At 41.3% G+C, this 13,547-nt stretch overlaps 1 protein-coding gene across 2 annotated transcripts in view; it reads right to left on the bottom strand.

Annotated features, from left to right (window-relative positions):
* Positions 1-13,547, bottom strand: part of LOC141097070 (baculoviral IAP repeat-containing protein 1-like) — a 102,159-nt gene that overhangs the window by 36,354 nt on the left and 52,258 nt on the right. For both annotated transcript variants that reach the window (XM_073584042.1, XM_073584041.1), the window contains exons 5-6: positions 9,095-9,143; positions 5,374-7,524 (exon numbers count right to left, since the gene is read on the bottom strand). In XM_073584042.1, the coding sequence (XP_073440143.1) occupies positions 5,374-7,524; positions 9,095-9,143 (2,200 nt within the window). The remainder of the gene's footprint in view (positions 1-5,373; positions 7,525-9,094; positions 9,144-13,547) is intronic.

Here is a 13,547-nt window from a genome sequence, read left to right as displayed (position 1 = left end):
ACTGGGCATGCTCTCGAGATGATCTCCCATTGGAGATCGGGAGTCATGTGCCCAGGTCCTGTCCCAGATCTCATTGGTCCATCTCGGAGATCTGGAAGGTCCCGCATGGCTATAAAAAGCGCGCATGACCGTTCGGCCATGCGCTAGTATAGACCATACTTGCTAGATGTGTGAATGGTGACGGATGTATGATTCTGGTGACTGACTAATTATCAAACCCCTTCCCTCTGATATTATGCATGTGGATAGGGAGTTAGTTCAGCAGTCAGCGCCAGTCAGTGGCAAGCCTTAGGCCACTGTGCACTGCACCTCTACACTAGCGTCCGACATTGCGCTTGATTTCTAGCTTTGTCGTCGAGCGGCAGTGTCCTACGCCGCGCTGCAGTTGCAGTCCTTCTTGGCGCTTGCAGTAGCAACGCCGCACACACGGTAGGTCTAGACGGACGCAGCTCCTCTGTCTTAGGTCCTGCTCCTGTGACCTGATACCGTGTGTGCATTTACCTGAGGCCTGTGACACTAACAGGCTCAGTGTTTTTGTATGTTTATGTTGCGGCGCCTCTGTGTGTGAACAGAGCCCGCTCTGCGCACTTCGGGTGAAGTTGAACCCGTGCGCATTATATCGCCATATTGCACCTCTGTCATTACCTAGAAGCGGTGTAACACCTACTGCACGGTGGAGCCCGAGCGGCGAACGCACTTTATTAATTATTTTTATTTAGTGCATTCCGCCATTCCTAACATCGGCCTTCTCAGGACAAATTGCAAAACAACTTTTGAGGTCCAATTTCTCCTGTTACCCTTAGGAAAATAAAAAATTGGGGGCAAAAATATCATTTTTGTGGAAAAAAATATGATTTTTATATTTTCACACCCAGATGTTCTAAACTTCTGTGAAGCACTTGGGGGTTCAAAGTGCTCACCACACATCTAGATAAGTTCCGTGGGGGGGTCTAGCTTCCAAAATGGGGTCACTTGTGGGGAGTTTCAACAGTTTAAGCACATCAGAGGCTCTCCAAATGCGACATGACACCCGCAAACCATTCCATCAAAGTCTGCATTCCAAGACGTCACTACTTCCCTTCCCAGCCCCGACGTGTGCCCATACAGCAGTTTTCTCCCACATATTGGGTGTCAGGGTACTCAGGACAAATTGGACAACAACCCTTGGGGACCAATTTCTCCTGTTACCCTTGGGAAAATAAAAAAATTGGGGACTAAAAGATCATGTTTTTGGAAAAAAGATGATTTTTTTTCTTTTCACGCCCGGGCGTTATAAGCTTCTATGAAGCACTGGGTGGTTCAAAGTGCTCACCACACATCTAGATAAGTTCCTTAGGGGGTCTAGTTTCCAAAATGGTGTCATTTGTGGGGGGTTTCCACTGTTTAGGCACATCAGGGGCTTTCCAAACGCGGCATGGCGTCCAATCCCAATTCCAGCCAAAAAAGTCAAATGGCGCTGCTTCCCTTCTGAGCTCCCCCACATATGGGGTATCAGCGTACTCATCACAAATTGCATAATAACTTCTGGGGTCCTGTTACCCTTGGAAAAATAAAAATTGAGGGTGAAAAGATCATTTTTGTGGAAAAAATATGATTTTTTAATTGTACGGCTGTACGTTATAAACTTCTGTGAAGCCCTTGGGGGTTTAAAGTTCTCACCACACATCTAGATAAGTTCCTTGGGGGGTCTAGTTTCCAAAATGGTGTCATTTGTGGGGGGTTTCCACTGTTTTGGTACATCAGGGGCTTTCCAAACTCGACATGGTGTCCGATCTCAATTCCAGCCAAAAAAGTCAAATGGCGCTGCTTCCCTTCCGAGCTCTGCCATGTGCCCAAATAGTGGTTTACCCCCACATATGGGGTATCAGCGTACTCAGGACAAATTGCACAATAATTTTTGGGGTCCTGTTACCCTTGGAAAAATAAAAATTGAGGGTGAAAAGATCATTTTTGTGGAAAAAATATGATTTTTTTTATTGTACGGCTGTACGTTATAAACTTCTGTGAAGCCCTTGGGGGTTCAAAGTTCTCACCACATATCTAGATAAGTTACTTGGGGGGTCTAGTTTCCAAAATGGGGTCACTTGTGGAGAGTTTCCACTGTTTAGGCACATCAGGGGCTCTCCAAACGTGACATGGCGTCTGATCTGAATTCCAGCCAATTTTGCATTGAAAAAGTCAAACGGCGCTCCTACCCTTCTGAGCCCTGCCATGCACCGAAACAGTGGTTTCTCCCCACTTATCAGGTATCAGCGTACTCAGGACAAATTGCACAATAACTTTTGCAGTCTAATTTCTCCTGTTACTCTTGGTAAAATAAAAAAAATTGGACCTGAAGTAATTTTTTTGTGAAAAAAAGTTAAATGTTCATTTTTTTTTAAACATTAAAAAAATTCCTGTGAAGCACCTGAAGGGTTAATAAACTTCTTGAATGTGGTTTTGAGCACCTTGAGGGGTGCAGTTTTTAGAATGGTGTCACTTTTGGGGATTTTCTATCATATAGACCCCTCAAAGTGACTTCAAATGTGATGTGGTCCGTAAAAATAAAATGGTGTTGCAAAAATGAGAAATCGCTGGTCAACTTTTAACCCTTATAACTTCCTAACAAAAAAAATTTTGGTTCCAAAATTGTTCTGATGTAAAGTAAACTTGTGGGAAATGTTACTTATTAAGTTGTTTGGGTGCCATATCTCTGTGATTTAAGGGCATAATAATTCAAAGTTGGAAAATTGCGACATTTTCAAAATTTTCTCCAAATTTCCGCTTTTTTTTCACAAATAAACACAAGTTATTTGAATGAAATTTTACCACTAACATGAAGTACAATATGTCACGAGAAAACAAAGTCAGAATCACCCGGATCCATGGAAGCGTTTCAGAGTTATTACCTCATAAAGGGACAGTGGTCAGAATTGTAAAAATTGGCCCGGTCATGAACGTGCAAACCACCCTTGGAAGTAAAGGGATTAATTAGGCCCTCCAGTTGGCTCCTTCAAGGGTCTATGGATGACCATCCTTATAATTTTTTTCTTGCTTTGCACTGTGTACAGAGCCTTTGTGAGTGTAGAAGTACCACAACTACAGTCTCTTAATATTTGACTGAGGCACTCCAGTTGTTGCCTTCAAGTGTGTATGGATGGCCCTGCTTGTAATTTTTTGGCAGGCTTTGCAGTGTGCAGAGCTTTTCTGAGTGTAGGAGTACCACAACTACTATTTGTTCACAATATTTGAATAAGATACTACAGTTGGGGTCTTGAAGGGAGTATGGATGACCCTGCTTGTAATTTTTGGCAAGCTTTGCAGTTCATAAATTACACTGAAATTTAATTTTTTTAAATAAAAATTTCAATTTTGGTTTACTTAAATTATTATTATCATTTAAATCCTTTTTAAAAATTACCTTATTTACAAGTGATTATACAGAGAAGAATGTTTCTTAACATTTTTTTTCCTGTAAACTCAAATTCTAATTCTCTTTCTCTTAAAGTGGAGTAAAAGTGTGACACCATTGTTCTGAGCAGCGATTTTGGAGTCAGAGATTCTACGAGGGGTCTTCCCCATGCTGTTCTCCTTCCATTAAGCACTTTTTTCCATCCATTTCAACATTTCCACTGCCCCCAGACCTCCTTGTAGAGTTTTCCGGGAAAATGCTCACATTATACTCGCACTTAAAATGAGCATCCAAGCATTAGGAATTGCTCGGTTCAAGTAACGAGCATTCGAGCACTTTACTTTTCGTTCCTCCCTACTCATCTGTACTTATGTTGCGTCGTGCATTAGAGTGAGATATCGGCTTATAGAAAACTACCTCTCCTACTTGTCACTTGCAAGATTATTATATTATCATGATTTTTTTCTTTACATTTGGGTCTTGCAACTCAAGCTGTGTGAGCTTCGCTGATAAGTGTCATTCTTGTTAAAAACATATTAAAAATACTAATTTTCCTTGCAGAAAAGCATACCTAAGATGTCTCTCGAATCAGTAATCAGAAAAAAAAAACATAAACCGTAGCTGTTCAAATTTTACTATTTGGCTCTACTAGTAAACAATAAAGAAAAAAAATGGTTTCCATAGGATAGGTGGTAATTACGTAATTGCTGTGGGTATGAGAACTGGGACCCCATATCAATCCAAAGAATGAGGTTTATGTGTGAGTTGAACATTATTGTACATGCATGATCTCTGCTCCATTCACTTTTAAAACAACAGAAATATAGGCTGTTATTACTCTTTGAGGGTTACCATTTTCCAATATGGCATTTTTTATACTTTGGTCCTGTATACGTGCACATTGATTTTATGTATATATATTTTATGTAATCTCTCTTGCCACCATTAATTAATTAATTAATAAAAATAAATAATTATCACCTAATTTCCTGTTTGAAATTTTCTGTTAATCCAGTGTTTCTTGGTTGTTTGGTTAGTCCATCCATTCACTTTTGTAAGACTTTTGGAATGGTTATCTTTCTCGGACCTTTAAAAGGATTGGAGTAGTGGTCATTCTTAAGATTGGTGATGGTCCTAGCATTCACAGCCCAAGCATTAAATGTACAATTTAAAGGGAATCTGTCACCTATTTTTTCGACCTCAAGCTGCAGCCACCATCATCAGGGGCTTATCTACAGCATTCTTTAATGCTGTAGATAAGCCTCCGATGTAACCTGAAAGAGAAGAAAAACGAGTTTTATTATACTCACCCGGGGGCGGTCCAGGTCCAGTTTTGGTCAGATGGGTGTCGCGGTCCGGTCCCTCCCATTTTCTAGCAGTGACACCCTCTTCTTTGCCTCCCGTCGCGGCTCCGGCGCACTGCTCTGCCCTGTTGAGGGCAGGGCAGAGTACTGCAGTGTGCAGGCGCCGGACCTCTCTAAGCTTTCCCGGCGCCACGCCGGGAAGCAAAGAAGAGGACGTCACCGCTAGAAGATGGGAGGTGCCGGACCGGACCGCGACACCCATCTGACCAAAATCGGACCCGGACCCCCCCTAGGTGAGTATAATATAACTCGTTTTTCTTCTCTCAGGTTACATCGGCCGGCTTATCTACAGCATTACAGAATGCTGTAGATAAGCCCCTGATGGTGGTGGCCGCAGCTTGAGGTCGAAAAAATAGGTGACCGATTCCCTTTAATAGGAACCCTTTTCAAACAATTGAAACATTCACAGGGTAAACTAAACCATACATATGAAGTCTACTAAGCCTAAGAATTTGAAATGGAAAATTAGGAACTAATATTTCTATAGCTTTCTTTTTTTTTTTACTCTAAAAGTTTATGTAAAGTTAGCATGAACAGAGCCCAATCCCATAGTTACAGCTAAATTACTCAAATACGATTAAAATGAAAAAAAGAAAAGATCTTGCCATTGGAATGTACCTGGGTAGTTTTCAGCATAGTTACATCCAATATCCAGGCATTCTAGAGAAGACATCTTGAGAATCAAATTTTGTTCCTCTTCTGTCAAATAAGAATCGCAAATGCATAATTTCCTGAAAGAACTTAAGTGCTGCTCAATTGCAGGGGCAAGGTGCTTGACAAAATCTGTACAATCTTTCAATTCTAGCTCAATTCTATCTGATATTGAAAAAAGGACCTTGAAGTTGTCACAATTTACTCGAGAAAAATTATCATGATTCACATCATTTACTTGAATTTTAAAAACTGGCACCTTATACCCCCCAATAGATGTAAATGGGTGAATAATTGAGTCTATTATTACAATTTGGCTGGGGAAAATTGAGTAGAATTCAGAGGTGTCGTTTTTTGACTTTTCATTCTCTTTTTTTATATCACTGAGTGGAAGATATGCCTCTGCATAATCCCTTTCTACTGTAGGGACACCATAACTTTCCAAACATCTCTCCAACCTTGAATGATCTGGTGGGGTTTGCTGCTTCTCTGCATTAATGTTAAACTTGATGCTGCTCAACAGACTAATACTTTCTGGATATTTTTCAATAAAACTGAGAATTTTTTCAGCAGAATTGTTGTTGATCAGACTAACAGCAAACTCAAATGATTTCCCTGAAAGAAACTGTTTTATGATGGGAGCACAGTCTGGTAGACACTGACTCTCCATGGCTGAGTCAATGGAAAATGTTGCAAGTGCAATCATTAGAACCAAATTTATATCCACGGGTTTGTGTTTACGAAGTATCAAAAAAAATAATTCTTCTTCTAGCTTAAGTTCTGGGTGGCGCTGCAAGTGTTCTGTACTGTCTAGATGACAAGCCAAAGCTTCTGGGTCCTCATAAAGACTGAAGAGATATGAAAGTATCTTGAGAGTTGCTTTCGTAGAAATCCTGGTTGCGTATTTTAATAAATAGCAGTAGCGTCCAATCATTTTAAGGAAAGTATTTATCTGATGAAGGTAATGGTAACCTTTTTCCAGATCTTCTCTTTTCTCAGACTCTAGCAATTCGCTGAGTCTCTTTCCAGCAAGAAACTCCTGGAATGAAGGATCATAGAACTCATACGTTGAATGGAGCCTTTGTGCTGTAAATTTACTCAATAGTCCATATTTGATGACTTTGTCCTCATCCACACCAGCTGTTCTTAAGTCATTCTCTACAAACTGAAATTGGGAATTGAACAGTCCCTTGAGAGAAAGTTCTCCGCAAGAAGACACCTGGGACGTCACTGCTTCCGTCTCATTAGCAAACTTTGTAATGTTATATTTTATGTATTCCTTAAACACTTGGATGTCACCTGTGGTATTGTTGTTAGGATGCTGAATCCAAGAGGAACACTGGGCAAGAATCATTAAAGGGGTTTTTAATATGGCTGGAAAATTTTTAGATGTTAGCAATTCCAGTATAAATGCGTCTAAATTTTTACTATCACGTGGACAGAGGTTTTTGGCTAGGTAAATCGCACTATATAGAGGGAACTTATGGATGCTCATTATGGTCCTTGCATATTGCCGCAGTTTCATCCCCTTGTCGGTGCTCACGGTGACTGCCAGATTCAATCTGTTCCAAGGGTTCTTCAGTATTAATTCCTCTATGGCTTCGGGAGCTGAGTTCACCATACCATAGTCATCCAGGAGGAAGAGTACCTTATCCTTTAGTTTCGCCATGATTTCCCCCAGGCTTTCTTCTGTCAAGTATGTTGAGTATCCGATCAGTTGTTGGCAGATGAGGTCACTGAGATTTTGATGGCTTTTTGCAGAAGTAAGAGAAATAAAAAACACGAGACTAAATCTACTGATTATAGGACAGGATCCTGAGGCCCAGAGAATGGCTATCTTTCTGAGAAGAGCGGATTTCCCACTGCCGGCTTCCCCTTCAATCATGATGACATCTCTTAGCTCAGAGAGGATATCTGGTAATGTCAGCTGCCGAACTGGTTTATTTTTTATGTCTTTTAACATAACACAGATGTCAGCAAAATGCGAGTCCAAATCTATAGTAACGGAATCCCCAAAAGGAGATGAACAAAAGAATGAAGGCTCATGATACATTTCAGTAAGATGTTTTTTTAAGATATCCACTTTTTCGTCGATCTGTGTTTGTCCACTTGTAAACTCTTGAAAAGAATAAAAGAAAAAAGAAAATCAGAACAGAAACATAGAAAAGTTCAGATAAGAAAAGCATTACGGACATGGTACGGGATTTACCAAATATCTTTTGTGATGTCAGTAAACAGAGCGTTAATTCATTATGGAAAATTTATGGCTGTGGCCCTTAAAATTACAGAGAAATTTGAAATGAATCCGCATCATTAATAGTAAATACCATAATCCCATGTAATGATTTACTTTCCTTGCAGTTCATCTACGGACAGGATCATGCATATTCAGCTGTTCATGTTGAGCACACCAGATTTCAAGGCGTTAACCTATTATTTGAGCAACATCTATAATTTATTGATATACTAGCTGAAGAGCCCGGCGCTGCCCGGGCATAGTAACTAACTGTGGTAAGTTATAGAAAATTATAATTATCCTCCATCCCATAGTCCCGTGCCCATATACCCATCATACATATCCACGATCCCATAGGCCCGTGCCCATATACCCATCATACATATCCTCCATCCCATAGTCGAGTGCCCATATACCCATCACACATCCTCCATCCCATAGTCCCATGCCCATATACCCATCATACATATTCTCCATCCCATAGTCCCATGCCCATATACCGATCATACATATTCTCCATCCCATAGTCCCATGCCCATATACCCATCATAAATATTCGCCATCCCATAGTCGAGTGCCCATATACCCATCACACATCCTTCATCTCATAGTCCCATGCCCATATACCCATCATACATATCCTCCATCCCATAGTCCCGTGCCCATATACCCATCATACATATCCGCTATCTCATAGTCCCGTGCCCATATACCTTCATACATATCCTCCATCCTATAGTCCAGTGCCCATATACCCATCACACATCCTCCATCCCATAGTCCTGTGTCCATATACATATCCGCCATCCCATAGTCCCGTGCCCATATAGCCGTCAAACATATCCTCCATCCCATAGTCCAGTGCCCATATACCCATCACACATCCCCCATCCCATAGTCCCGTTCCCATATACCAGTCATACATATCCTCCATCCCATAGTCCGGTGCCCATATACTCATCACACATCCTCCATCTCATAGTCAACCATTATGACATGATAATGAGCGGCGGCAGGGCTTGCAACCTATGATGACATCAGCGTCGCCATGGCAACCATTGTGACATCATAATGAGGGGCGGGGCTTGAAACGCACAAACTGTTTCCCCAGTATGCAAATAGGGTCATTATGACATCATAATGAGGGGCGGGGCTTGACGCGTACACACTTTTTCCCCCAGTATGTAGATAGGGGCAAAATTGTTTGGTAAATTGGAACGCGCGGGGTTAAAATTTCGCCTCACAACATAGCTTAGGACGCTCTCGGGGTCCAGATGTGTGACTGTGCCAAATTTTGTGGCTGTAGCTGCGACGGTGCGGATGCCTATCCCGGACATACAAACATACACACACACACACACACACATGCACACATACATACACACATACATACACACTTTGAGCTTTATATATTAGATAGATTGATTGATAGATAAATAGATAGATTCTTACCTGTTATTGGATAAACTTTTTTTTCAGATGCATATGTGAAAGATGTTCCCTGAAAAAAATGTGATAGATTCCAATAACATTATTCATGAGTAAACCATTATTTCACTGTTCTTTTATTTCATAGCACCATGTGTAATTGTGCTCATGACGCGCCCCGGGGGCCGTGGGGTACTCGGTACCGGGCCCGTCGACTTCAATGGGGGACGGTGTCACAGTGGCCGTGACCCGGTCCGTGGCCCCAGTCGGTCAAATGCAAAAGAAATGTTGTTGAAGAGTAATAAAATGGGAATAAAGGTTTATAGATGAGTATGTGACGCCACCTGTGGTATTCTGGTCAGAGGCGACCAGCGCTGCTATGTTGTTCCCCTGAGACTGTTGGTGTGTCGCAGCTGAGGTGAAAATAGCTCTCCACAGGTAGAGCAATAGTCCCAAGGCTGTTGAGAGTTGTTTTCAGGGGTGATGTTGTCAAGCGGAGTGGAGGATGTAGCAGTGCTGAGTGTTGGATGTAGAAAGGAAACAAGGACTCAGTTGAATGCAGTTCAAAAGGGCTTTACTCACTGTCTGGTGCATACAGACGCCCACTTCGGTGCTGAGTCCTCCAGGTCAGGGGTCCAGTAAACTCCTGGGTAGATGAGTACACCCCTCCAACACTCCCTGTCAGTATATTCCTTCCTAGGCCGTCTCACTGGGCTAGTTTCCACTCTCCTACCCAGCACCTTCACAGTCAGTGTCCCAGGCTAGCTGCCGCGGATCCTGTCAGAATTCGTCACTCAGGCGGCTTCTTGATCCTATGTGACTGCCTTTCTGGGAAGGTAACTGTGGGATTCGCTGTGGCCCATACAGCAACGACAACTGTCAGCTTGCTAGTTAAGTTCTTTGTTCACTTCACTAGGCTAGGTGCTGAGACCCTTCTGCGACCTAATTTCTTCCCCCACCTGATGGCTATCAGCATGGGACTCTAGAAATCTCACTTCTTCCTTCAGGGAGCTTCCCTTCAAAGCCAATCTATCTAGCAGCCCCTTCTGACAGGAGCTTCTCCAAGCGCATCCTTCCACCTGCTCTCCCCCTGAGGGAACTTCTCCAACTGCCTTCAAATCTCCTACGCTTTCTCTAAGCTCCACCCACTCGCTGTCACTCATTGGCTGTTCTAAATCACTCCACTTTCTAAGCTCCTCCCCTTCTACCTACCTTCCCCACTCACTCCCCAAAACCCTTTCCTAGCCAGTCTGGGATGAGGCCATCCTCCCGTAGGGTACACCCAGATGCCCTGACTAGCTAGTGTGTGTGTGTTGGGTGCAGTGTTAGGAGTGTGGTAAAGTGCCCCCATCTTACGCGGTCGTGAGATACCACACCTCTGGATGAGGTGCAGTATCTCTGTGGCCACTGGACCCGCAGGGGCGCCACACTCACATTTTACTCCTGCCTTATCATTCAGTGGTATCTGTTCAGGAAGTACCATTGTTGTTTATTTTTAGTTTACTTTTGTAATTGACTTTTAAACTTCATAACTTGTTAATGTTAATCTCCTAGTGTTATACCTTTAAAATTGTGGATGTTGCTTAACGAACAGGACCAGCCTTGGAAGAGCTTTGTAAAATGCACAAACATGGGCAAATAGAAAACATACATCCAGGGAACCACTTGAAAACTTCTGAAGATTTTATCAGCAATGTAAATTCAAGTTTCTAATCTAGAATTAGTGTTCTAATGGCACCACATGAAAGAGAAATGACATAAGACGTGAGAAGGAAAATAATGTCTTTACATAAGAAAGGTGAAGGCTACAGAAGATCAGCAAAGCTTTACTCATCAGCAAAAGTGATACAAAAATTTAACAGTGAACTGTAAACATTTCACTGGACGTCCAGGACGACCACGGAAGTTAACACCTAAACAAAACATTTTCTGATGAAATGGGTTCAAGAAAATCGACATGCAGGTTTACTAAAAAATTACAGGTGACTCATGGAAAAATAGTAAACTGAGAGGGCTTCAATCCCACTGGTAAAATCGAAGACATATGGGTAGCATGACAACATTTTAAAGGGAACCTGTCACCTATTTTTTCGACTATAAGCTGTGGCCACCACCATCAAGGGCTTATCTACAGCACTCTGTAATGCTGTAGATAAGCTCCCGATGTAACCTGAAAGAGAAGAAAAACGAGTTATATTATACTCACCCAGGGGCGGTCCGGGTCCGATCCGTGTCCGATCCATCTTCTATCGATGACGACCTCTTTGCTTCCCGTCGTGGCTCCTGTGCAGGCGTACTGCTCTGCCCTGTTGAGGGCAGAGCAGAGTCCTGCAGTGCGCAGGCGCCGGGAAAGGTCAGAAAGGCCCAGCGCCTGCGCATTGCAGTACTGCCCTCAACAGATACCTATGATTGTGCTCTACTTTTCAATGTTGCCTTTAGGCCACGTGCACACGGTGAGTATTTGGTGAGGTTTTTTTGAGTATATGTTCTTCCTTTATTCATTTCCCTTTTATTCTCCTTTCTATTGGGTTATTATTTAAGACATTGTGTGCTTGGCTATTTCATCTTTATCTTTTCCCTTGGTTTCTCCCACCTCAACCCCCCCCCCACCCTCCTTCCCTGTCCTATCACTTTAGATTATTTGATTCATGTGAATTTTTTGTGACTTATTTTGTAATTTAAACTCATTATTTATTTGTTACTGCATTCACATTATTATTATGCTTATACATTTCTCATCATTATGATTATAATCCATTTTATGTTCCACATGATTATGGGAGTCTTTGACATGCATGTTTTTCCACTTCATAGCCAGCTCAGGATAGATGATTGATGATTATTGCACTATTTTGCACATGATTATTTACTTCCTCATGCCACCTGTGCAGTTTTTTCTGTGGATTTCATATGCATATATAATTGGTTATTAAACATTTATATTCATATTTTATACAGCCGCACACCCTGTTGTTTTTATCTTGTTGAATGTTTTTCCTTATACTTGTTAGGTCAATTTTTTATGATTTGATTAATACACTTTAAATGTATACATTCATAGTCGTGTATCATATTTATAGGTTTAATATTCCAGGTGGATTCTCAAAAAATGATTACCTCCCCACTTTTTTTTAATTTAACTCACATTATTTTACTTGGTGTAAATGTTGCTGTTCTCCTAAATTCGGGCATGTGAATATTTTGTTCATGTTCCTCTCTGTTCCTGAGATATGGCCCCCTATTCTCTGTATGTCTTGTTGGCTATGTAGGTGTGGTTATCAACTTTTTTCCACGTGAGTCTTCTTGACCACACCCAGTTGGCTAGAAAACTACATCTCACTAATCGAGAGGAACAGGAACAAAAAATAAATAATGTCAGATGCAAGTGAACAGAGGCCTTATATATTGGAACATTTAACAATGGGGAACCACTTTACATCACCATTACAATCCAAGATCATACAAAGCACATGAAGGGAATGATTGTATATTTGATAAGAATGGAACATTGGCCATTGCATGATTCTCCTAGAACAGTCGCCTGCAAATGAAGTCAGATCACCAACAATTCATGACTGTGAATGCGATATTTAGAGAATTCAAAATTCACCGCACACTCTTAGTGGAATATCTTTCAAAGAATGTCAAAATTTTATTGTGCATATACAATATATTGTACTCACAATACACTGGAAAAGTAGGGGGGAAGGGAGCGATTACTCCCCCCTACTTTTCCAGTGTATTGTGAACACTGTATATTATATATGCACAATAAAATTTTGACATTCTTTGAAAGATATTCCACTAAGAGTGTGCGGTGAATTTTGAATTCTTTTGATTATTGGACCTTTACCGCCCATTACATCTGCACCTCGTATTTTGCCAATTATCTCTAGTAATGCGATATTAAGGGCAGAGACACACTAGCGATTAAAAAAAGGTCCGATTTTGATGCAGGAGAGTAGGAGGAGTGTAATGCAATTGTCATGCGAGTGTCATGCATTTTTTGTGCAAGTACAATCAGATTTTTCACACATAGCATCCGATTTACATCTGAATGCAGTGCGATTGCTATCAGACTGCAATGCAATTTTAACATGAGCTTTTACATAGAGCACTTCTCTGCACTTTACACATCGTTTTACAACGAAATATTCTTCAAAACACACACACACACATATATATAATATATCTATAATATATATAATATGTATACTGTATATATAATATATATAGCTATAATATATATATATACTAGCTGAAGAGGCCGGAGTTGCCCGGGCATAGTAACTAACTACAGTTAGTTATAATAAATTATAATGATTATATCAATATATAGCTGAGTGTATAGCGCCGCTAACTCCACATAACCACATTCACTATAACATACCACATCATCCCGTCAGCCAGAGCTACCGGGCTACTACCTCTAATATCCCACATCGTCCCGTCAGCCAGAGCCACTAGACTACTACCC

This window comes from Dendrobates tinctorius, unplaced genomic scaffold, assembly GCF_039654945.1.
Source record: "Dendrobates tinctorius isolate UK_male_01 unplaced genomic scaffold, ASM3965494v1 ptg000083l, whole genome shotgun sequence".
NCBI classification, from domain to species: domain Eukaryota; kingdom Metazoa; phylum Chordata; class Amphibia; order Anura; family Dendrobatidae; genus Dendrobates; species Dendrobates tinctorius.
The sequence above is the reverse complement of the archived record's forward strand: the minus strand, read 5'-3'. Positions and strand labels throughout refer to the sequence as shown.